The 25,314-nt window shown below is 41.2% G+C and overlaps 2 protein-coding genes across 3 annotated transcripts in view; one reads left to right on the top strand and one right to left on the bottom strand.

Annotated features, from left to right (window-relative positions):
- Positions 1-14,597, bottom strand: part of hmbsa (hydroxymethylbilane synthase a) — a 28,791-nt gene extending 14,194 nt beyond the window's left edge. Inside the window, exon 1 of one of the 2 annotated variants that reach the window (XM_023967849.2) lies at positions 14,551-14,597. In XM_023967849.2, coding sequence (XP_023823617.2) covers positions 14,551-14,582 — 32 coding nt within the window. In that variant the 5' untranslated portion in view covers positions 14,583-14,597. Of the gene's footprint in view, positions 1-10,312; positions 10,490-14,550 lie in introns of those variants that run through there. The other variant, XM_023967852.2, reaches the window with a different exon arrangement.
- Positions 14,598-18,157: 3,560 nt separating this feature from the next.
- Positions 18,158-25,314, top strand: part of arcn1a (archain 1a) — a 19,536-nt gene continuing 12,379 nt past the window's right edge. Inside the window, exon 1 of the mRNA XM_023968010.2 lies at positions 18,158-18,326. Coding sequence (XP_023823778.1) covers positions 18,324-18,326 — 3 coding nt within the window. The 5' untranslated portion in view covers positions 18,158-18,323. The remainder of the gene's footprint in view (positions 18,327-25,314) is intronic.

The raw sequence follows: 25,314 nt of genomic DNA, 5'->3' as shown, positions 1-25,314 counted from the left end.
CTGCGTGAGGTGGGATAACGTTAAGATTCAGATTTCTTTGTGCATTACAAGATATGAAACAAAACGGCAGAAATACTTTGAAAACAGACATTGCAGCATTTATTTAGCTATAAATCACAACTCGCACTAGTTGTATGAAATGCTGTACTGTAGAGCCTTGACTGTGAACCTCCGCCAACGTGGCTGGTGAATTAGACAATCTTACCCGCCAATGTCAAAATCTAGCTTAATTTGACGGGTGTCGGCTGTTAATTTTAGGCCGATTTAGGCAAAAGGGTAAAGTCTACAAAACGTACTCCACTCTGTGCGTAACTGAACAAAAATACACTGATTTACAGTTCATATAAGGAAATCAGTCAAATAAATAAATTATGCCCTAATCTATGGATTTCACATGACTGGGCAGGTGTGCAGCCATGGGGGGGCCTGGGAGAGCATAGGCCCACCCACTTGCCAGCCAGGCTCACCCACTGTGGAGCCAGTAGCAGCCAATCAGAGCTTTTCCCCCACAAAATGGCTCTATTACAGACAGAAATACCCCCCCACGACAATCCCGCAGGTGAAGAAATCGGATGTGGGGGTCCTGGGCTGGCATGGGTACACGTGGTCTGCGGTTGTGAGGCCGGTTGGACAMATTGCCAAATTCTCTAAAACGACATTGGAGGCAGCTCATGGTAGAGAAACAAAAGTTAAATTCTCTGGCAACACCTCTGGTGGATATTCCTGCAGTCAGCATGCCAATGGCACACTCCCTCGAAACTGGAGACATCTGTGGCATTGTGTTGTGACAAAACTGCACATTTTAAAGTGATCTTTTATTGTCCCCAGCACAAGGTGCACTTGTGTAGTGATCTTGCTGTTTAATCAGCTTCTTGATATGCCACACCCGTCAGGTGGATGGATTATCTGGGTAAAGGAGAAATGCTCACTAACAGGGATATAAACAAATTTGTGCACAAAATCTGAGAGAAATAAGAAAATGTCCGATTTTTTAATCGGACCAACACTTTACATGTTGTGTTTATCTTTTTGTTCAGTGTAGTTTTGGGATCAAGAAAACCGTATTGAGATCAAATGTTTCATTGATCAGAACATTTGCAGAATGTTGGCTAAAATCTCGTTCCATCTTCTCCCAATGCCGGCCACTAGGCTTCCTCTTATCACCATATTTGGTGGCGAGTGGAAATGCCAACTGGATAATTATACATCCGGTGAAACATCTGGCTCATTGTTCCATCTGTGGCTACGCTAGCTTCAACCTTATGTTGGTGCTAGCAAGTAGGCTAGGTGTCAACAGCTAATCAGCTTTCCACAACTTTGGTCACACACTGTTCACACTCCCTTGCATCGCCCAACGGTCCCATGCCCACTACGCTTCCCTTATTTGGAAATGAATGGGGGTCTGTTGTTTCACACCGGAATTCCACCTTGCACGTTGGGGGAAATGAAACAACGGAGTCCCCTTCTGTTCAATGAAGGGAATTATATAGATTGTTGATTAAGACGACATGGAAGTATGTTAAAATTGACCAATCATGCATATCCAAAATGTTTATAGAATGATAAAAAATTAAAAAATGTATGCAGCTGTTGACGGGTTATGCACAATGTCGGCAATTTCACATGGGAGTAACAGGAGTACCCTATGGCTGTAACCCATTCGGGTGTGTGGTCACGTTAGGCCATGCCACGCCGTGAGTATCTATGGGCGAGGAAGCGTGAACAGGGTGGGAACAAAGTTTGGGAAAGCCAAAGATGGAAATACTGACAAGACACACTATATATACAAAAGTATGTGGACACCCCTTCAAATTAGTGGATTCGTTTATTTCAGCCAAATTCGTTGCTGACAGGTGTATAAAATCGAGCACCAAGCCATGCAATCTCACTAGACAAACATTAGTAGTAAAATGGCCTTACTGAAGAGCTCAGTGACTTTTATCGTGGCACCGTGATAAGAACTAGTCAGTTCATCAAATTGCTGCCCTGCTAGAGCTTCCCCGGTCAACTGTAAGTGCTGTTATTGTGAAGTGGAAACATCTAGGAACAACAACAGCTCAGCCGCGAAGTGGTAGGCCACACAAGCTCACAAAACAGGACCACCGAGTGCCGAGTGCTGAATCGTAGAACGGGACCACCGAGGGCTGAATCGTACAGAAATGGTCTGTCCTCGATTGCAACACTCACTACAGATTTCTAAACGGCCTCTAGAAGCAACATCAGCACAAGAACTGTTAGTCGGGAGCTTCAATGGGTTTCCATGGCCGAACAGCCGCACACAAGCCTAAGACCAGCATGTGCAATGCCAAGCGTCGGCTGGAGAGGTGTAAAGCTCGCCGCCATTGGACTCTGGAGCAGTGGGAACGCGTTTTCTGGAGTGATGAATCACGCTTCACCATCTGGCTGTCTGACGGACAAATCTGGGTTTGGTGGATGCCAGGAGAACGCTACCTACCCGAATGCTTAGAGCCAACTGTAAAGTTTGGTGGAGTAAGAATTAGGGTCTGGGGTTGTTTTCATGGTCCGGGCTAGGCCCCTTAGTTCCAGTGAAGGGAAATCTTAACGCTACAGCATACAATGACATTCTAGACGATTCTGTGGTTCCAACTTTGTGGCAACAGTTTTGGGAAGGCCCTTTCCTGTTTCAGCATGACAATTCCCCCGTGCACAAAGCGAGGTCCATACAAAAACGTTTTATCGAGATCGGAGTGGAAGAACTTGACTTCGCCCAACATCAGTGCCTGATCTCACTAATGCTCTTGTGGCTGAATGGAAGCAAGTCCGTGCGGCAATATTCTGCTAGTAAAAAGCCTTCCTAGAAAAGTGGAGGCTGTTATAGCAGCAAAGGGAAACCAACTCCATATTAATGCCAATGATTTTGGAATGAGATGTTCGACGAGCAAGTGTCCACATACGTACACTACATGACGAAAAGTGTCTCTCCGCCCTAACATTGGCAGTCGTTGTCCACCAAGTGGCACTACGGCATCTTCATGCTTGTGTGACACATTTGAATTTGCGTCAAAAAGGTAATATTATGTGTTTTTAGACAGTGTTCTTCGCTTCCCGCCTGCCCTCACTGTCGTTAACAAAGCTGCAGGAGAACCGTGCCCGACAGGCGGGGGTGAAGGACACCGTCGACCTGTCGTCCCCACCTCCCGCTAGCACAGCATCAGACGGAAGGCTAAGGCGACACTGTGTATTAGCTGGCTTGCTAGTTAGCTAGCACAAGGTGCCTCCAGCCTGCCTCCACCCTGCCTCCAGCCTGCTGTGTACCAGAGTCCTCCTTAGGATTAGTTGGCAAAGCTACCACAGAGTCCTTTGCTCCCGCCTGCCGAACACCTGCCCACGACATCTTTAACAGAACTGCGAGAAAACAGTGCTCAACAGGCGGGGGTGAAGGACAGTCTACCAGTGTACAGATAACTAGCTACCGTTAGGCTTGACAATAGAATGAGTCAAAATTCACCCAAGGCTGAAAAATGTCCAAGGAAAGTTGGCTGAGCTGGAACACTAGCGCAAGGCCATAGAAAATAAATTGAAAATAAACTTTGCAGAGCCTCTTCTGATTAGAGTGATGCTTAGAATTCCATTTACCCTAAATGTCACAAAAAATGTAGCCCTTTTTATTTTACCACTACAATCTGTTCTTAGGACGAATCTGAAAAAGAACAACTTGTGTAGAAAGTAAACATCCGCACCTCGATGGTGTCAACTGTGCTTACATCTGCATAATGAGGAAGTATTGAAAAAAAAATATGAAAAAACTTATATTTCTGGTCTAGTGATCGATGACAGCAGAGCTCACTGCCCAGACCTAAATAATTACAAAAGGGAGATTCTCCTGATTAAAATGGTGTCAGACTTGATAAAAAAATAAATATACACATTGTGAGATGTAGTAACCCAAAAATATATTTGTTAAAAAAAATCTTATATATATTTGAGATTCTTCAAAAGTAGCTACCTATGTTTGTGTTAAATGTGAATCAACAGTTACTACATTTATTTTTGGATCCACATCCATTTTTACATTTTAATTAATTAATGAAATCTACTCATTGATTCAGAAAACAACTTATTATTGCCTCATGAGCTTAGTTCAACTGCCATTCTCTATCAGAACCCAAAATACAAGCTTGTTTTACTTGTTCGTAAAAAAAGGGTAGGAAAAAAACTGTAAAGCCTCAAAACATGGTTAAAACTATAGTTGTTGTACCATGGATGGTCAGTCTTTGCATTCTTAACTCTGTCTATACATTTTAGTGGTTACATTTCTCCAGCCCCATCACAGCTTTTTACCAAAACAGTGTCGGGAGTCCACTTCGTTATTGTTTCAACTGCTGATTGGTGCTTAAGAAAGTGTTTTTTAAATAATTAACTAAATGTATGGTGTTTTTGGTTTAAGGGTATATGGACCATTGTTGCATTGTTATGCTGTAAATTGCTATTTTATGGTTGTAAGTGATCAAATTAACATTTTTTTGTTGTTGAATATTTCGCAATTCTGAGTACTTCAGTAAGGATATACACTTTTTTCAGTGACCTTAGGTATAGAAACTGATGGTCAGATCAACACAAGGCTTCACCCTCACAGAAAACCTCCGGCACATGCTTTTTTCTGTCCCTTTGCACACTGCTAACGCAAGAGCAAGGACCGAAACATAATTTTAACAGATTACTGTGAATTACTATAATGATGATTCATGTTTATTATTACCTATTTTCATGCTCATGCTTTGAAATTACAATTGCTTACTATTTCAATCACGATCATCTATAATCCTGAACATTAATTCAGTCACCTCTGGTCGAGAAATGTATTTTCCTGGTACATTCATTGTCAAATTCATCACCCAGCATCGAGCTGCTCTGCCTTCTCGCACAAGTAGACAACTCAACATGCACCGCGAAAAGCTTGTGCCATCAGCGGCAGCGAGGACTCCGCCTTCTCGCGCAAACGAAGGGCATGTTCGGGTAAATTTGCTAACCGCGAGGGTTGCATGATGTAGTTTATTGGCGGGCTATGGATGATGCACTTTTGTCTTTTCTATTCCGAGGGTGTATACTCGCACTGTCATATGAGATAGTAAGATGTAAGATGAATAGATAATGCTTTCGGAAAGTATTCAGACCCCTTGACTCTTTCCAAATTTTGTTACGTTACAGCCTTACTCTAAAATGGATAACATAAAATAAAAATCGTCAGCAATCTACACACAATACCCCATAATGACAAAGCAAAAACAGTTTTAAAGACATTTTTGCAAATGAGACTCAAAACTGAGCTCAGGTGCATTCTGTTTCCATTGATCATCCTTGAGATGTTTCTACAACTTGATTGAAGTCGACCTGTGGTAAATCTGTCTATAAAAGGTCCCACAGTTGATAGTGCATGTCAGAGCAAAAACCAAGACACGAGGTTAAAGGAATTGTCCTTAGAGCTCCGTGACAGGATTGTGTCGAGACACAGATCTGGGGAAGAGAACCAAAACATGTCTGCAGCATTGAAGGTCGCCAAGAACACAGTGACCTCCATCATTCTTAAACGGAAGAAGTTTGGAACCACCAATACATTTCCTAGAGCTGGCTGCCTGGCCAAACTGAGCAGTCAGGTAGCAGTCAGAGAGGTGACCAAGAACCCGATGGTCATTGACAGAGCTCTAGAGTTCCTCTGTGGAGATGGGGAAGAACAACGATCTCTGCAGCACTCCACCAATCAGGCCTTTATGGTAGAGTCGCCAGACGGAAGCCACTCCTCAATAAAAGGCACATGACAACCCGCTTGGAGTTTTCCAAAAGGCACCTAAAGACTCTTCGACCATGAGAAACAAGAATCTCTGGTTTGATGAAACCAAGATTGAACTCTTTGGGCTGAATGCTAAGCGTTTCGTCTGGAGGAAACCTGGCACCATCCCTACTGTGAAGCATGGTGGTGGCAGCATCATGCTGTGTGGTTGTTTTTCAGCGGCAGGGACTGGGAGACTAGTCAGGATTGAGGGAAAAATGAACGGAGTAAAGTACAGAGAGATCCTTGATGAAAACCTGCTCCAGAGCACTCAGGACCTCAGACTGGGGTGAAGGTTCACCTTCCAACAGGACATCGAGCATAAGCACACAGCCAAGACAACGCTGGAGTGCCTTCAGGACAAGTCTCTGAATGTCCTTGAGTGGCCCACGCAGAGCACGGACCTAAACCCGATCAATCATCTCTGAAGAGACCTGAAAATAGCTGTGCAGCAACGCTCCCCATCAAACCGGAGCTTGAGAGAATCTGCAGAGAAGAATGGGAAAAACTCCCCAAATACAGGTGTGCCAAGCTTGTAGCGTCATACCCAAGAAGACTCGAGGCTATAATCTCTGCCAAAGGTGCTTCAACAAAGTACAAGGGAAAAGGGTCTGAATACTTACGTAAATGTCATATTTCCATTTATGATTTTTAATAAATTAGCAAAAATGTATATAAACCTGGGGTATTCTGTAAATAAGGGAAAAAACTATTTAATCAATTTTATAAATAAGGCTGTAACCTAATAAATGTGGAAAAAGTCAAGGGATCTGAAAACTTTCCAAAGGTACTGTATACTAGGGTTGAGGTTAGCACATCTAATGAATATAAAAATAAAAAAAAGGTTTTACTTTATGTATTACTTTTACCCATTTTTCTCCCCAATTGGTAGTTACAGTCTTGTCCCATTGCTGCAACTCCTGTATGGACTCGGGATCGGGGAAGGTTGAGAGCCATGCGTCTTCCGAAACACGACCCTGCCAAGCCGCACTGCTTCTTGACACACTGCACACTTAACCCAGAAGCCAGCTGCACCAATGTGTCAGAGGAAACATCATACAGCTGCCGTCTGAAGTCATCGTGCATGCGCCCGGCCCACCCAAAGTCGATAGAGCGCGATGGGACAAGGACATCCCGGCTGGCCAAAGCCACCCCTAACGCGGACGACGCCGGGCCAATTGTGCGCTGCCTCATGGGTCTCCCGGTTGCAGCCGGCTGCAAAACAGCCCGGGATCGAACCCAGGCCTGTAGTGATGTAGTGCCTTAGACTGCTGCGCCACTCGAGAGCCCAAATAAATAAATATTACTGTAAAAGTAATGAGTAATCATTTTAGAAAATCATGGGACATATGGTCTTTGGTTGCATGCTACTTTATGTCAAACATATTTCTGCTATAGCCTATAACTGATGCTTAGTGGTCTTATGCTGCCATCTATTGGAAATATTTAGCAGGTAATTTATTAATTCATATAAAAGACATTGGTGAGGCAGCTGAGAAATAAAGTGTATTTTTCTTATTAATTCCTGAGATCAGTCTCAACCCTGCCCCACCTATCCCACCCCAATTGCTGGACTTTTACATAGAGGTTACTAGGTCACACCCAGTTCAAACCACATTTGAAATATTAAACATAAAATGTGGCTTGTTTATCAAGTGTTCTGCATTGCAATAATAAATATAATAACTAATACAAAAAAATACAGCAAAATGCTTACATAGGTTTTGATTTTTTTAAATGATCAAAATGCTACTAAGTACTATAATGGCATATACTAACGTAAAATTACTACTAAAATAGTTTCTAAAAGTGTTTTAGGCTACCCTACCCTAGAGTTAGGGTTAGGGCTAAAATAGGTTATACAGGTTTAGGGTTTTTAAGGCAAAACCAGTATGGGTCTATAGACATCTTGCTCCTCCCTGTGGCCTTCTGCAGGTACTACAGAACTCATTTGCGACACTTTTTTTTCCCTTCCCTTTTTCCTTTTATTAACAACAAATCAATACAGGAAGTACATAATGGAACACAAGTATATATGGATAATATACAATGGACAATTGAGCTAGGGGGAACAATATCACATAACACAAGGACCTTAAGGGACATACATACACTTGTAATTCTAACAGCTTTTTTAGTCTAGAGATACCTTCAACCTTGGTTATTAGGACTCTTCCTTTTAAAGATAAGTCCCTCTGTAGCCATTGATTTAGCTTCTTCTGGGGTTTTTTAATAAGAGGGTTCAAATTTAGTAAGCCTCTAGACTTCTGATCCTTTGTAATGGTTATGCATAAATATGTAAGTTCTTCTTTTACTGGAATACCATAATATGAAGGTGTCACACAATCTTTGACAGCCATGAGTTCACATTTATTAATGTTAAGATATAGACCAGACGCTTTGGAAAAGGATTGTATCACATTGATCGACAGGGGAATTTGGTTAGCGTCTTTCAGAAAAAGTGTAGTATCGTCAGCCAGCTGGCTTATAACCATTTCTTTACCAGCTATGGAAATACCTTGTACAGGACTATTATTTAAAGAATTTGTAAGAAGTTGGGTGATTAATAAAAACAGGTACGGATAGGACAACTTTGCCTAATTCCTCTCTTTAACGCAAATCTAGGTGAGGTGCCATATTTCAATTTGATAGAGCTATTACCATTTGTATAGAAAGTCTTAATAGCCTTACAGAAAAAATCCCCAAAGCCAAGTCTCTCAAGTGAGTGGAAGAGGAACTGATGCTCTACTGTGTCAAATGCTTTATAAAAATCAAAAAAATAATATGAAGCTATCCTCGGTTATCAGGTCTGAGTAGTCAAGTATGTCTAATACTAGTCTGATATTGTTAGAAATATGTCTGTTCCTCATGAAGCCAGACTGTGTTTCATCAATGATTGCATCCAATACTTCTTTAATTCTTAATGCAAGTAGTAAGGCTAATATCTTATAGTCATTTTTACGAAGACAAAAGAAGCCAGTTATCGATGAGCAGTACTTATTTTTTAGGCTTAGGTATCAGTGTTATTAACCCCTGACTCATTGTAGGAGGGAGAACATTGTTTTTAATACTCTCTAAAAAGACTTCAAATAGGAAGGGAGCTACTTGTTCAGAAAATAATTTGTAAAATTCTGATGTAATTCCATCAACACCTGGTTATTTATTGTTCTTTAGATGTTTGATAGACTCTATAATCTCTTCAACTTTGATGGGTTCATCACACTGTTTAGATTCTATATCACTGATAGAGTGAACATTATTCAGTGAGTTAAAAAAACATCTGTGGATTCCTGACACGATGAATTTTTGGTCATCTGTAATAACACCATCAATGTTTAACTTATGGATAGTGTTACATTTAGAGTGACATTTCTCAAGTCTAAAGAAATAGGATGAATTCTGTTCTCCCTCCTCAATCCATTTTTTTCATAGATCTAATAAAGGCTCCTTCTGCTTTTAATCTATATATATATATATATATATTATCCCGTTTATTTTATAACTCAATTAGTTCCATCTTCTCCRCCCCCGAGAGGCCGGCTGGGGACCTCTGAGAAAGGGAAGTAATCTTAATGATCACCTTTTCCTCCTCAGCTCTTCTGGTCTTAGCAAGATTACTACCATATTTTCTAAGGTATTTGGACACCTCAAATTTAAAGAGCTCCCAGTTCTTGCAATAAGATTTTTCTTCACAAGCCCTTTCCCCAAAGTGTGAGAGAAGATCTTTAACCTCAAACTTAACTATATCATTATTTAATAATGAGCTATTTAGCTTCCAGTAGGATGCTCTATCAAGGTTAGTATCAGGGGTAAATATTTTGATATCAATGTTAATGGCCTTATGGTCTGTGAGGGGAGTAGTACAAATATTTGTAGTAACACACTCACTATCAATACATTGGGGGGGTCCTGCAGATGCGGTAATGCCCACATACAGGAACGTCCAGAATAGCATCCTTCTCCAAATTAGCTGCTGTGCTAGACGGAGCGAAAAACGCGTATTCTACCACATCATAGTTATAGGTGCCGTTTTGGAGAAAAATGCGGTTCAAACTGTTTCTATACAGATATCCACACATTATACAATTATAGGATTACGGATTCTTTAAATAACTAGATTTTCGTAAACAAGTATCCCCCCAAAAAAACATTTCGACAGTTATTTTTCGGGCGCTGCATTATAACCACCCAGGACGCCCATGGGCGGCGTCTTTTATTAGGCTATTAACTAGCTAGCTACACAGAAACAAGTCAATGTGCAATATATATCTGGAGTGATTAATTGAACGACAACTAACCACTTCAGAGGAATACATGTTTTTATAACTCTGATATCTTTCGGCATTACCTAATCGCATGCTAGATTATTTCTTGAAGGTTTCCTCCTCGAGGAGCCAATAACAAATACCCCTTCACTTGTTTAGCCAATAGCAGCGCGTAATATGTAATTTTCCACCAATCAATGTTCAATGAAGGCAGTCCCAAAAACTAAACTCCTCGTGCACCGTACACTCAGATTCTTACCTGTGCGTTTAGAACTTCACCAGACATCTCCTCGCAAACAAACTGCCCAGAGATGTTATCAAAATGGTGTTGAAAATCATTAAAATATATATGCTGTTATCGTAACGAAATAGTAAATGAATGTCAAGTTCCAGTCCACCTTGGATCAGTGACCTCGACGACTATGTCATTTCCGTCAGAGTAAAAATGAGGCGTGGCGAGTGTAGTTATGTGGCGCGTTCAAGGGAGTTTGACTATGCAGGCAGCGCTGCTCTGTCTGTCTGTTCGTTTGTTTCTTTGCTCACCATAGTTGAGAGACCCAAGGCATAGGCCTACTTTTCTTACTGATAGCATGGCATGTAGTTCATAACTAGTGCAGCTATATAAAAGGCATATTTTCCCATAATATTTATACATGGACAATGGTTTCTCTGCTAATAGTAATATATTGTATTGAACATTAGCTACTTATTTCAATTGACAGTCTTGTGTAAACACATTTATTTGTAGAATGACCGTTTTGTTTGTTTATTGTAATGGACAAACCTGGGAAATAAGATGATGGCTGATGGGTTGCAGTGCACTTAGCTAATAAGTCTGTGTCATTTGGATTCAATGCACTTTCGGGGAATCATGGCGAAATTGGATGTCGATATTGAAAGCGAGTCGAGTGGAGTTGGAGAAGATGAATGGAAAACAGTAGTGTTGAAGAATGGAATGAAAAGAAGAAAGTGTTGAAAACTGAAGGGGATGATGAATGTGTGTCAGACAAGTTTTTGTTTCTTGTTTGGATGCGATTTTTGGATAACAATGTTAATCTGAGAGATCAGTTTGGGGGTTTCGAAGAAGGTGAATCTTGTGCTGGTAAAAGTGGCATCAGTCAGTGTGACCACGAGTGGGCTTGTCCTGATTAATAGTGTGTCTGAGGAACAGAGGAAGAAGGCAGTGACCACTGGGCACAGACATCAATTCAACATCTATTCCACATTGGTTCAACATCATTTCATTGAAATGACATGGAAACAATGTTGATTCAACCAGTGTGTGGGCATCACAAGAGTTGTGTAGTGCTTTGAACTCCGGAGTAGAGCACCTGTTAAAGGAGTCATCTCTGGGGTGTCGTTGGATATCCTTGCGACAAGAATCCCAGGTGTGGTTAGTGCCCGTCGCAGTGGCATGGGCACAGATTCGCGGGTCTGAGCAAGCCCCCCCCCCCCCCCCCAGTTTTATAGTTAATCTATTTCTTTTTTACACATTGTGAACATTTTGCAGTTTTAAAGCAAATTTCCAATATATATATWTTTTTTTTATCATGGCTTATGACGTGTTTATATGCTATCTGGGTGGCCTGACCCTCACGGCCGTGATGCAATTGTGGTGGGGATCATGACCCAGAGTTCATGGAATGCCCTGTAAAGGCATTCTCATACATAGGGTTGGTTTACTTCTAGCAGAACTTGGCTAAGTGAAGCGAATATCTGTGCTCGAATACTTCCTAAAGACCTTCACTTGAAAAACGAGAAAAAACCCAGCAACATTACTGTTGTTTGAGCTACTGTAGCAACAACATAGCCCATAACACTTCCTCAAAATAGTCCGAATTTGTCTAAGATAAATCAAGAAATCTGTAATAAATGTATGTTTTTGCCGAGGAGGTCTTAGTCAAGGAATTTTTCAATCTAACAAAGATGTTTGGAGCAGTTTTTCTCAAGTGAAAAAATCTGCATGAAAACTAGTAGTCTCTTGTTGAATGACAACAAACACTTCACTGAAGAATCCCCTTCCATAGTTCATTCCTACAAGGAGTAGTACTGTTGACAAATCACCGACCGAAGGGGTGTAGACTTTGGCAACCGAGCTTCAACTTGTGTCAAGAAAAAGATGTGTGTGCAGGGAAGACAAAAATTTGAACAATAACTTCACATTTTTTTGCCATAATATATGCGTAAACTGTTTCGACTGGGAAGCATGCGACAGGCTAAAGAAAGTAGGAGGTTGAGGTGACAAAAGTTAGGGTGGTCCATCAGATTTGCTATGTGTAGGCAATCAAAAGAATTGAGGGAGCTAGTGACACTAGTGTTGAAGATATGGTAGTGGATGTACCAGAGCCCATAGTGAATATCCGTCAATCAAGAGCACCGGATATGCTGCATGTGAAGAAAGTGGATTTGTGGCGTTCATTGCAACTATGATAAACTGCACGGGTCAAATAAAAAGGAAGACGGTGCAAAATCTTTGTGGATGTGGAGGAAAAATATCTCGGGCTTCAGGAATTCAGATTTGCAAGGGTTATTGGCGACGGAAAATGTGATGCCCTCCCAGGCTCCTGGATAATTAATTTTAACAGATGAAGGAGGGAGCATTTTGATGAGTGATTTTGGGGTAGTTAATATGAGTTTTTGTTTTTTTTCTTCACATTTTATATATATATATATATATATTTTATTTATGCTGCACAGTAGGTGGCGGCAATACAACTTTTTGGACGTAGTCCGCTGCAAAACCCCAACGAAGAGATTCAATCAAAGACCAAAGGGGAAACCCAGACACGTCACAGGGGCTATAAAGCTGATGCATCTGTTCAGAACGTTTTCTCAGCACAGAGCTGAAGATGGAGTTACATCGGTATGCCACTGCTAGCAAAGCCCGGAGAAGAGGAATATTGGAACAGGGACACGGAAAGGTTGATTTCGGAGGAGGAAAAAGAGGAAGAAGAGGTAGAAGAGAATGAGGAAAGCAGCGGTTGAATCTGAATTTGGGAGACGGTGTGTCAAAGAAGGGAGATGGTGCGCTCTGTGCCACGCAACTTGACTAAAGGTCATTGAAAGGAGTGATTTCTGGGGTAGTGTAAAGTGGGAAGGTGGAGCAACTGAAGTTGAAGATTCCTGGTATTTGTAATGCCCATCATTTGGTGCGACACAGACTCGTTGGGAGCGTGGTGAAACAGAGGTGTCAGTCTGTCCTTTTGAGTTTTGATTCTTTACCTAACAAAGTCATGTTAGGATATATAAGTTATGCTGTTGGAGCTTTTGTGCCAAATTCCCACTGCGGTGTTTTAGGTGCCACGATTGTGTGTAGGAGGGAGATTCCAAAATGTGGGAAGTGTGCAGGAGGGCATTGGACAGAGGATTGCATAGTTTCTGTGGGAAAAGTTGTGTCATCTGTAGGGGTAACCATGTTGCTAGGGATCGGAAGTGTCTGGTAGGAGAGAGGCAGGTTGAAGTGGCCATGTTCAGAAGTGAAGAAGGTGTTTTATGCTGAGGCAGTCAAGAAAGTAGAGGAGGATGGCTCAAGGGTGAGATCCTGAGAGGATCCCTGTGAGTAGTAGATCTGTGCCAGCACAGAGGGATAGGCCAACCTATACTTGGGTGTACGAGATTTGACTTCAGAAGAGTTACAGAGTGTGTTGAGAGGTGGTGTCCCATCCACCCAGGCCTTTGGCGTGGTGGAGGAGCAGATAGGGTCAAAGTAGTGGGATGGGGTAGTGTTTTTTTTAATGACTGTAGGGTTAGCTGGAAGGGTGTATATATTTTTTCTATACATTTGTTTTCTTCAATTTTGTATAACAAAGTGTAACGGATTTATACTATTGTCCAGTTGGGGACGATAATGCACCATATTGGATGCCCACTGCCATTAAAGCCCACTGCAGAAGAATAACGTTTTCTTATCACCAAATATGGTAGTGACAGGAAGTCCAGTCCAGTCGTAGGTAATGGGAGATTTTGTCAGCATTTAAACATCTGATCTCAAAAAAAAAAATCTGTTCCCAAAACTAGAATCTGTTACAAACACACTGCACTAAGCCTTATAGACTTGACACTTTGCCAAAGTAAAAAAAAAAGTTGTTTAATTAAAAGGAGTGCAAGGTCGAATTGAGTTTGTGCACACACAGACTTCACAGAGGAGACGTTCCCTAACGGAAATATGCAAATACAAACTACAATGAGCCAATAGGATCTCGCTAGCTCGTGATTTAACCACCTCCTTGCTTGTTCTGCCCACTATGTTTCATTTGCTCCCACTGTAAACGACACAGATGAACCATCTTGGCTTAGTTGTAAATATCTTTGATTCAATGCATTCTTTTGAATGAGTGTTGCTTGCTGCTGATGGTGAATAGGGCTCCAACGAGGAAGTGGATTTTCACTTTTGTTATTTCACTGCTGCTCTTTAACTACTTGATACTTTATTTCTTATTCTTATTCATATTTAAACCCCATTGTTAGTTAGGTGCTTGTAAGTAAGCATTTACTTACCTGTTATATTCGGCGCATGTGACAAATAACATTTGATTTGAGCAAACTCCAAGCGGGCTGTTTCGCTCGATCGGATGTTTTATCTGATATTGATGCGTCTTTCTGTCGGTGTGCGTCTCGGTCAAATAAATGATCAATATTTTTATATTTTATTTGGATGGGCAAGGAGGTATGGTAGGGCGGGCCAGGCCCCCTAAGGCCCGCCCATAACGCTGGCCCTGGCCAGCTGTTTGCCAAATGTGCTAAGCTGAACCATGCATACAAACCCTGCCGAAAAAGAACATTACCCAATTGTAATAATTGTAATGGTTCTAGTGCCCACAATGAGTATGCACATGTTTATATAAATTGGTGTCTATTAATTGAGTAGCATTTAGATAACTGGTCAGCAGTTTAATCAGATTTCAACCAAAAACCGCATTTTTCATGACGTCAAAAAGACTGGGTCAAACGGCAGTCAAGCATCGATCATCATCCCCAGAATAAGACCCTCAATATTTATTGGAAAAAGGCATCAAAATCACTGTGCACTTTCACCACCCTGTGAAGGTCATCATAACTTATTTCATCTGTAGCCTAATAAACTGCATGCTTTACCGAGTCGTAGTGGGAGGGCCACACACCATACCATCGCGACTCACAAAGTTGACTTCGATATGATGGTCTTTATATCAATATTTACGCATAAAGGCATCTCCACCACCATTTCTCACATAGCCTAATTCATTTTACTGACAAAAAGATCCCACCATGTCAAACGAACAAATTATCTGTCTGCAATTATAAAATTGTACTGACACTACCTATTTTCCATCACAGCTGTCGTGATTTTTTAAATACGGTATGACTTTACTCGCATAAAAACTGTGGAGGGAAATGTGGTTACGGTCTGACTTTCGGTTGTTGTAGATGCACCTCCCACTACTTCACTCCGACTTTCGTCTGCAGTCGGTTGCTTCAGCCTTACCACTCAAACGAGCCCAATGAACTACAGTAAGTAAACCAGATCATGGAGAATGAGAGGCTTATAGTGGCCAAAAGGCTGTATTAGCATGGGCAGCACCTTGAGAGACTTGGCTTTGGGGATTTTTTTTCTGTAAGGCTATTAAGACTCTCTATGCAAATGGTAACAGCTCTATCAAATTGAAATATGGCACCTCACCTAGATTTGAGTTAAAGAGAGGAATTAGGCAAGGTTGTACCTGTTTTTATTAATCACCTAACTTCTTGCAAATTCTTTAAATATTAGTCCTGTACAAGGTATTTCCATAGCTGGTAAAGAAATGGTTATAAGCCAGCTGGCTGACGATACTACACTTTTTCTGAAAGACGCTAACCAAATTCCCCTATCGATCAATGTGATACAATCCTTTTCCAAAGCGTCTGGTCTATATCTTAACATTAATAAATGTGAACTCATAGCTGTCAAAGATTGTGTGACACCTTCATATTATGGTATTCCAGTAAAAGAAGAACTTACATATTTATGCATAACCATTACAAAGGATCAGAAGTATAGAGGCTTACTAAATTTGAACCCTCTTATTAAAAAACCCCAGAAGAAGCTAAATCAATGGCTACAGAGGGACTTATCTTTAAAATCTGGAATTTTATTCCTCATCATGTCTTCTCTACTTCTGGTGGCCTTAAGCTGTTAACTTCATGTTGTTTTGCAATTATAATATTGAAGTTCCAGTGAAACTTTCTGCTTTTCATCGGCAGGTTTTCTTGTCATGGTCCTTAATTTATAAACATAATTTTTCTCCACACAGATATTATATATGGAATAATCGGGAAATATTGTATAAAAATACTTCTTTGTTTTTAGAATATTGGTTCCGAAATAATATCCTGTTGGTGAGCCAACTGGTAAATGCATAGGGTCTTTTACTCAGTTATAAGGAATTCTTATCACTTTACAAGGTCCCTGTAACACCTAAAGATTTTGCAATTCTTTTAGATGCCATTCCCTCAGGTGTTGCTCTATTATTCAGGAACGTGTCAAGACCTGACCCTCAGAGCCTACCTTCTATTGACCCTGTTGACTCATCAGTAGGAAAGATTTGTTTCTCTTTTGGTCCATTCAACAACAGAGCGATACGAACCTTGTTTCAGCAGGATGTTGTATCTATCTACACCTTATGTCATGCCTTATTGGAATGGATTTATTGATAATATCTGTTGGAAAAAAGTTTGGATGTTGCCACACACATACCTACTTGTTAACAAAATTAAGGAAGTTTCCTTAAAAATGATTCATAAATATTATCCTGCCAACCACTATATGAAGAAGTTTAAGGAAAACATCAACTCAAATTGCTCCTTTTGTAATGACCACCCAGAAACAGTGTTGCATCTTTTTTGGCATTGTATTCATGTAAGTAAACTGTGGCAAGACATCAGTAGATTTATAATTGAACACTTTTATGAAGGTCTTACACTATTGTGGAGAGATGTACTGCTTGGATTCTTTACCTACGATAGGAATAAGCTGAAACATTTTTATGTAATTAATTTAATTATTCTTTTGGCCAAATTTCATATTCACAAATATAAATTTACAAACAAAAAAACACATTTTCTTTCCCTACAAAAATAAATTGAACTGTATTTTAAGACAATTAAATACTCTACTAACAAAAAAGCTGTTAGAATTATAAGTGTATGTAAGTCCCTTAAGGTCCTTGTGATATTGTACCCCCTAGCTCAATTGTCCATTGTATATAATCTATATATACTTGTGTTCCCTCATGTACTTTCTGTATTGATTTGTTGTTAATAAAAAATAAAAAGATAACCTTGAAAACAACGGTCGGACATCTTGGACACAGTCTCCAATTCCTATTAAAAAGAGCGATAGCAATGGCGTCTTTTTGTAGGCTCTAACTCCGCAATGGTTCGTTAGACAAAGTTTATGGGAAAGTTGAGTTCTTATACATTTTGTTCTATGAAATAACCTACATCAGCTAACATCACTTTTGGTGAATATTAAAGCATTTGTGTAATTAGAAAAAGCGTATAATTCATGAAGGTCATGTTAACTGACTGATAAATCATTGAAAAAAACGTATTAGATCTCTACATTAACCTCAGATCTTATTTTCGGCGTTAATCCCCAAACCCTATTATTCCCCATTGCCATGGCTAAACGAAGAGAGATAACTAATTTCCGGGTTTTATGACTACATGCTGGCGAGCTCTATTATACATTAGTGGACCAGACCCAGCTGCATTGGTGTCTATGGGAGACCCTCCCCGTTAAGTAGACCGGAACTGATCATTTTTCAATGGTAAACGTCTTGAGAGGACTATCTTCATTTATCCACCATCATTGACCCTATCTTCCACATGTTCCTTTTTTCGTCGCTGCCTTTTCTGGTTGTCACTAGTTACCACAGCCACAAAGTCATAAACCCGGCCCATTTATACACTTTCTCTTCTTAAAATCTGATTTTAAACCTAACTTTGATCATAATCACACTGCTAAATTTGTCTAACATTAAAGTAAGACCAAAAAGCGATTTTGTGTTTTCATGAATCTTTACGACATAGCCAATTTGGTCTTTGTGGCTCTGGTAACTAAGTGATAACCCTTTTACCTTGCTGACGAGCTCTTTCCGGTGGAGACGTGGCTAGAGGTCCTTCCATATTGAGACAGTAAATTAAACAGACGCAAGTTTCACTCCGCATAAATATTATATTTTAGACACTAATACGTGGTATTACATTACGGAAACTGCACAAGGATTTGTAGCACAAGGGATAACAACAAAATGGTGAGCTATGAAATGTAATTGATCTACTGTATTTAGCTTCTAGGTATCTGTCTTGTTACGCTTGACTGTGAACATTGCATTTGCAGATAGCTAACAATCTAGCTACAGTAGCTAGCAAGTTAACATTGCTAATTTTGCTGCGTATGCAGGCAAATATACTCCCCTTTAGTATATATTGGGCTTTATATCATTAGCTAGCTATCAAGAACTATCAATAGTTCCAAGCGCCATCTCATCGCTAAATGCCAGCTCAGCTAACGTCAGCTAGTTAGCCAACGTCAGCTAGTTAGCCAACGTCAGCTAGTTAGCCAACGTCAGCTAGTTAGCCTTTGCGTCTGTTTTGTATCAGCAGGCCGAGGTAGCTAATGTTATATTGGCTGCTAGTTAATTGTGAGTCATTTAACTGGTATTGGTTAGATGGCAGAGTTTACAACATAGCCACTCTGTAAATGACTGGTGAAATGTCTCGATTCCCTAGTATGACTCGAATTAAAATTGAGGATCTCAGCTTCTATACCAAGCTTGCCAAGTTGATAGCTGTGTGAAGCTAGCCACAATATTGGAATAGTCCATGCTATCCGGGATCCTTGGGACGCCTACCCCGTTAAAGTTGACATGTTAAAATGGTACGGGTTAGGTTGAACCAGTACCTGAGCTTGAGGAGACGATGAATATGACGATCTCTGACGCTCAGGATCCTTAAATTCAAAGTCCGCCCCAACATTAGCCAGCTCTGCAAACGTTATGTCAAAAAACGTTCGGTATTTACTAAAATGAGTTACGCAGAGAAACTGTCACTATATATTTTTCATTTAACCTTTATTTAACTAGACAAGTCACTTAAGAACAAATTCTTATTTACAATGACGGCCTGGGAACAGTAGGTTAGCTGCGTTGTGCAGTGGCAGAACGACAGATTTTTACCTTGTCGGCTCGGGGATTCGATGTAGCAACCTGGTCCAACGCGCTAACCACTAAGCTACCCGCCGCCCCGAATTACTGTCGTTATGCACGGTATGTACAAAAAAAAAGTCTAAATAAAAATCAATGATCTTTCGGGATACTGTACTACGCCGAAGGTGGATTTGGCGCATGCGCACTTGGTTAAGAGCTATTTCAGTTAACCTAAATTGAAATAACACATATGAAATAACACATATGGAATCATGTAGTAACCAAAAACATGTTAAACAAAATATATTTGCGATTCAACAAAGTAGCCACCTTTTGCCTTGATGACAGCTTTGCACACTCTTGGCATTCTCTCAACCAGCTTCATGAGGTACTCACTTGGAATGCATTTCAATTAACAGGAGTGCCTTGTTAAAAGTTCATTTGTGGAATTTCTTAATGCTTTTAGACAATCAGTTGTGTTGTAACAAGGTAGGGGTTGTATACAGAAGATAATCATATTTGGAAAAAGACCAAGTCCATATTATGGCAAGAACAGCTCAAATAAGCAAAGAGAAACGACAGTCATCATCACTTTAAGACATGAAGGTCACTCAATCTGGAAAATTGCAAGAACTTGAAGAAAGTTTCTTCAAGTGCAGTCGCAAAAACCGTCAAGAACTGTGAAGAAACGGGCTCTCATGAGGACCGCCACAGGAAAGGAAGACCCAGAGTAACCTCTGCTGCAGAGGATAAGTTCATTAGAGTTACCAGCGGCAGAAATTTTTGCCCAAATAAATGCTTCAGAGTTCAAGTAAGACACATCTCAACATCAACTGTTCAGAGGAGACTGTGTGAATCAGGCCTTCATGGTCGAATTGCTGCCAAGAAAAACACTACTAAAGGGCACAAATAAGAAGAGACTTGCTTGGTCCAAGAAACACGAGCAATGGACATTCGACCAGTCCAAATTTGAGATTTTTGGTTCCAATCGCCGTGTCTTTGTGAGACACAGAGTCGGTGAACGGATGATATCCGCCTGTGTGGTTCCTACTGTGAAGCATGGAGGAGGAGGTGTGGTGTGGTGGTGCTTTTCTGATTACACTGTCTGTGATGTTCTTAGAATTCTAGGCACACTTAACCAGCATGGCTACCACAGCATTGCATTATGCAATGATATGCCATCCCAGCTGGTTTGGGCTTAGTCCCACTATCATTTGTTTTATAACAGGACAAAGACCCAGCACACCTCCAGGCTGTGTAAGGGCTATTTGACCAAGAAGGAGAGTGATGGAGTGCTGCATCAGATGACCTGGCCTCCACAATCACCCGACCTTAACCCAATTGAGATGGTTTGGGATGAGTTGGACTGCAGAGTGAAGGAAAAGCAACCAACACGTGCTCAGCATATGTGGGAACTTCTGTCAAGGCAAAGGGTGGCTACTTTGAAGAATCTCAAATATAACATTTATTTTGTTTTGTTGAACACTTCAAAAATATTTTTTTACTACATTATTCCATAAGTGTTATTTCATAGTTTTGATGTCTTAACTATTATTCTACAATGTAGAAAATAGTAAAAATATAGGACCCCTGGAATGAGTAGGTGTGTCCAAACTTTTGACTGGTACTGTCAGCAAAAAAAGAAATGTCCTTTCACTGTCAACTGTTTATTTTCAGCAAACTTGTGTAAATATTTGTATGAACATAAGGTTCAACAACTGAGACATAAACTGAACAAGTTCCACAGGCATGTGACTTACAGAAATTGAATAATGTGTCCCTGAACAAAGGGGGGGGTCAAAAGTAACAGTATCAGGAATGGCCACCAGCTGCATTAAGAACTGCAGTGCATCTCCTCCTCAGGGACTGCACCAGATTTGCCAGTTCTTGCGGTGAGATGTTACCCCACTCTTCCACCAAGGCACCTGCATGTTCCCAGACATTTCTGGGGGGAATGGCCCTAGCCCTCACCCTCCGATCCAACAGGTCCCAGACGTTGTCAATGGGATTGAGATCCGGGCTCTTCGCTGGCCATGGCAGAACACTGACATTCCTGTCTTGCAGGAAATCACGCACAGAATGAGCAGTATTGCTGGTGGCATTGTCATGCTGGAATTATCTTTGAAAGACAGGGTCATGAAAAGGGGACGTTTTCTTTTTTGGTGTGTGTATATGTATATGTGTGTATATATATATATATATATATATATATATTGTGTGTGTGTAATATGCGCCTTTCTCAGTGAACTTATCCATTGTGGAGGCCTAGACTAAAATCAATTTAAGCTTGATCCAAAAATGTGGTCGGGGGCTCCTTATGGAGGGTGTGACGCAATTGTGGAGCCTCCTTACACAGAACCCAAACCGGCTGCGCGCGTGCGCCATGTATTTTGCATAAATGTATTTTGTCCCCCCACACTAAAGGCGATCACGACACGCATGTTAAAATATCAAAACAAACTCTGAACCAATTATATTAATTTGGGTACAGGTCGAAATGCATAAAACATTTATGGCAATTTAGCTAGCTAGCTTGCACTTGCTAGCTAATTTGTCATGGTATATAAACATTGAGTTGTTATTTTGCCTGAAATGCACAAGGTCCTCTAGTCCACCAATTAATCCACACATAAAACGGTCAACTGAATCGTTTCCAGTCATCTCTCGTCCTTCCAGGCTTTTTCTTCTCTTGACTTTGCGATTGGCAACTTTCATAAATTAAGTGCATTACCGCCATTGACCTCGTTGGTCTTCAGTCACCCACGTGGGTATAACCAATGAGATGGCACGTGGGTACCTGCTTCTATAAACCAATGAGGAGATGGGAGAGGCAGGACTTGCAGCGCGATCTAGGTCAGAAATAGAAGTGAATTCTATTTTCACCCTTGGCAAAGCAGACGCTCGTTGGCGCACACGACCAGTGTGGGTGCAATTATTGAATAATATAGTTTTCTAACTTTATTTTGCAATGCTCTCACATGCGATGTGAGCGGTGTAGTCAGCCTGTTAGAATGCAGAGGCCAAATCGAGCTCCGTACTGCATCACCATGCTCATCCCAAATGTTGTAATAATGCGGAAGGCGCTGTATAGCTCCGCATTGACATGATTGGTTGATGGTAGGTGGGGGCGGTACATCCTGTATGACCACAAAATCACTTAATTGACAACTTCCTTCACAACAGCACTGCTCTGCAAAACGGAAGAAGAATGCCCTGACTTCTGCAGAGGACGTATCACCATAAATGCTGCATGGCCAATGCAGACATTGAATTGACCATGCAGCGCCCAGATACACAATGCACTTCTCTATCCAGAATGCGCTCTCACCTGACAATTAGTGCACATTCATTGTTTCATAACTTCATTGTGTGAATGAATTGTTTGCATTTGATATTTAGTGTGTATCACTTCCCTATTACGTAGTACATTTTACAGTTAATTCCTATAATTTCTAATCTACAATGTTTGTTCTGTTAATGCATTCAATATATTATTCCAGTCTTACCATTCTCATTGTAGGAGTGGACACATTGTTTGCAGAGCGCACAACCTATGCTACACTTGTGAGAAACAAGTTATGGTTTATTACATTCCATTTCCGAGTTTTGTAAATTCAATTTAGTCATTGTCTTTTGTTTGGAGCGCTCTTGTCAATGTTGAGTAAGGATGCGCGCCTGATTACGAATAGAAGTACAGCAGCAACCCTTTGCCTTGATGAAAGCTTTCTACACTTTGGGCATTTGGAAAGTATTCAGACGCCTTCACTTTTTCTACATTTTGTTACGTTGCAGCCTTATTGTAAAATTGATTAAATAAAATCTACACACAATATTGACAAAGTGAAAACATGTTTGCATTTTTTTTTTTTTTTAATGCTCAAGTGCATCCTCTTTCCGTTGATCATCCTTGAGTCCACCTGTGGTAAATTCAATTGATTGGACATGATTTTGAAAGGCACACACCTGTCTATATAAGGTCCACAGTTGACAGTGCATGTCGATGCAAAAACCAAGCCATGAGGTCAAGGGAATTGTCTATAGAGCTTTGAGACAGAATTGTGTTGGCACAGATCTGGGGAAGGGTACCAAAAGATTTCTGCAGTATTGAAGGTCCCCAAGAACACAGTGGCCTCCGTCATTCTTAGATGGAAGAATTTTGGAACCACCAGGACTCTTCCTAGTGCTGGACGCCTGGACAAACTGAGCAATCGGTGAAGGGCCTTGGTCTGAGAGCTGACCATGAACCCGATGGTCACTCTGACAGAGCTCCAGAGTTCCTCTGGAGCTGGGAGAACCTTCCAGAAGGACAACCATCTCTGCAGCACTCCACCAATCAGGCCTTTATGGTAGAGTGACCAGACAGAAGTCACTCCTCAGTAAAAGGCACACGACAGCTCGCTTGGAGTGTGCCAAAAGGAACCTAAAGGACTCTCAGGCCATGAGAAACAAGATTCTCTGGTCTGATGAAACCAAGATTGAACTTTTTGGCCTGAATGCCAGTCTGGAGGAAACCAGGCACTGTCTCATCACCTGGCCAATACCATCGCTACGGTGAAGCATGGTGGTGGCAGCATCAGGATTAGGGGGAAGATGAGCGAAAGACAGAGATCCTTAATGATTTTTTTTTTTTTTACCCCTTCTCCCCAATTTCGCGGTATCCAATTGGTAGTTAGTCTTGCCTCATCGCTGCAACTCCCGTATGGACTCGGGAGAGGCTAAGGTCGAGAGCCATGCATCCTCCGAAACACGACCCTGCCAAGCCGCACTGCTTCTTAACACAATGCCTTATTGTAAAATTCTTAACCCGGAAGACAGCCACACCAATGTGTTGGAGGAAGCACCATACAGCTGGCGACCGTGTCAGCGTACATGCGCCCGGCCCACCCCAGGAATAGTTAGAGAGCGATGGGATAAGGATATCCCTGCCGGCCAAACCCTCCCCTAACCTTGACGACGCTGGGCCAATTGTGCGCCGCCCCATGGGTCTCCTGGTCGCGGCCAGCTGTGACAGCCTGTTGCTACCTGCCTGCAACAGCGAGAAGCAACAGCAAGAAGGACAGATCCTTGATGAAAACCTGCTCAGGACCTCAGACTGGGGTGAACCTTCCAACAGGACTATGACCCTAAGCACATAGCCAAGGCAACACAGAAGTGGTTTTGGGACAAGTCTCTGAATGTCCTTGATTGGCCCAGACTTGAACCCGATAGATCAGCTCTGGAGAGACTTGAAAATAGCTGTGCTTCAACGCTCCCCATCCAACCTGACAGAGCTTGAGAGGATCTTTAGAGAAGAATGGGAGAAACTCCCCAAATACAGGTGTGTCAAGCTTGTAGCATCATACCCAAGAAGACTCAAGGCTGTAATTGCTGCCAAAGGCTCTTCAACAAAGTACTGTGTAAAGGGTCTGAGTACCTAAAGTTAAGTGGGATTTTTCCGTTTTTTGGAAAAAGTCAAAGGGTCTGAATACTTTCCGAATGCATTGTACTTCCAGTTGATTTGGGCATCCAATGTATGGGACATTGCAACTCAATAGATGCTAGTCAGCAGGGGCGGACTGGGACCAGAAATCGGCCCTGACATTTGTAACACAGCGCCCTGTTTTCTTCTTCCTTGAGGCCCCCAATTATTAATCAGATAATGATTATTTTGCTAAAAAATTTATATAAAAACAATGACAGACCCACTTGGCTAAAAATGGACCAGCCAGTCCACCCCTACTAGTCAGCCTGCAAAGTAAACACTTCTCTAAGATAAATATGACTAAACTTTTAAAGGTAAACTAACTCTAAATTTGTGGGCTTACTTCAGCTGAATAAAAATATTTGTAGCCATCCATTTGCCTTTTGATATTTTAAATTGGTGAATTATTTCAAAAGGCATAAAACGTGTTTTGGTTTTAATGTTGCAATGTTATGCATCAAGGGTGGTCAACCATCCTCCAGGATAACTAGTGGGTGTGCAGACTTTCATTCTAGTCCCCTTCTAACAAACCACATTTTAGAAATGAGCTGCTCACCCAGACCTTGATAAACTGTCTCTGACGTGTTTGAGCAGAGCTTGTTCTAAAGCCTGCTCTCCCAACACTCACTACCG

This window comes from Salvelinus sp. IW2-2015, linkage group LG23 (assembly GCF_002910315.2).
Source record: "Salvelinus sp. IW2-2015 linkage group LG23, ASM291031v2, whole genome shotgun sequence".
NCBI classification, from domain to species: Eukaryota; Metazoa; Chordata; class Actinopteri; order Salmoniformes; family Salmonidae; genus Salvelinus; species Salvelinus sp. IW2-2015.
The sequence above is the reverse complement of the archived record's forward strand: the minus strand, read 5'-3'. Positions and strand labels throughout refer to the sequence as shown.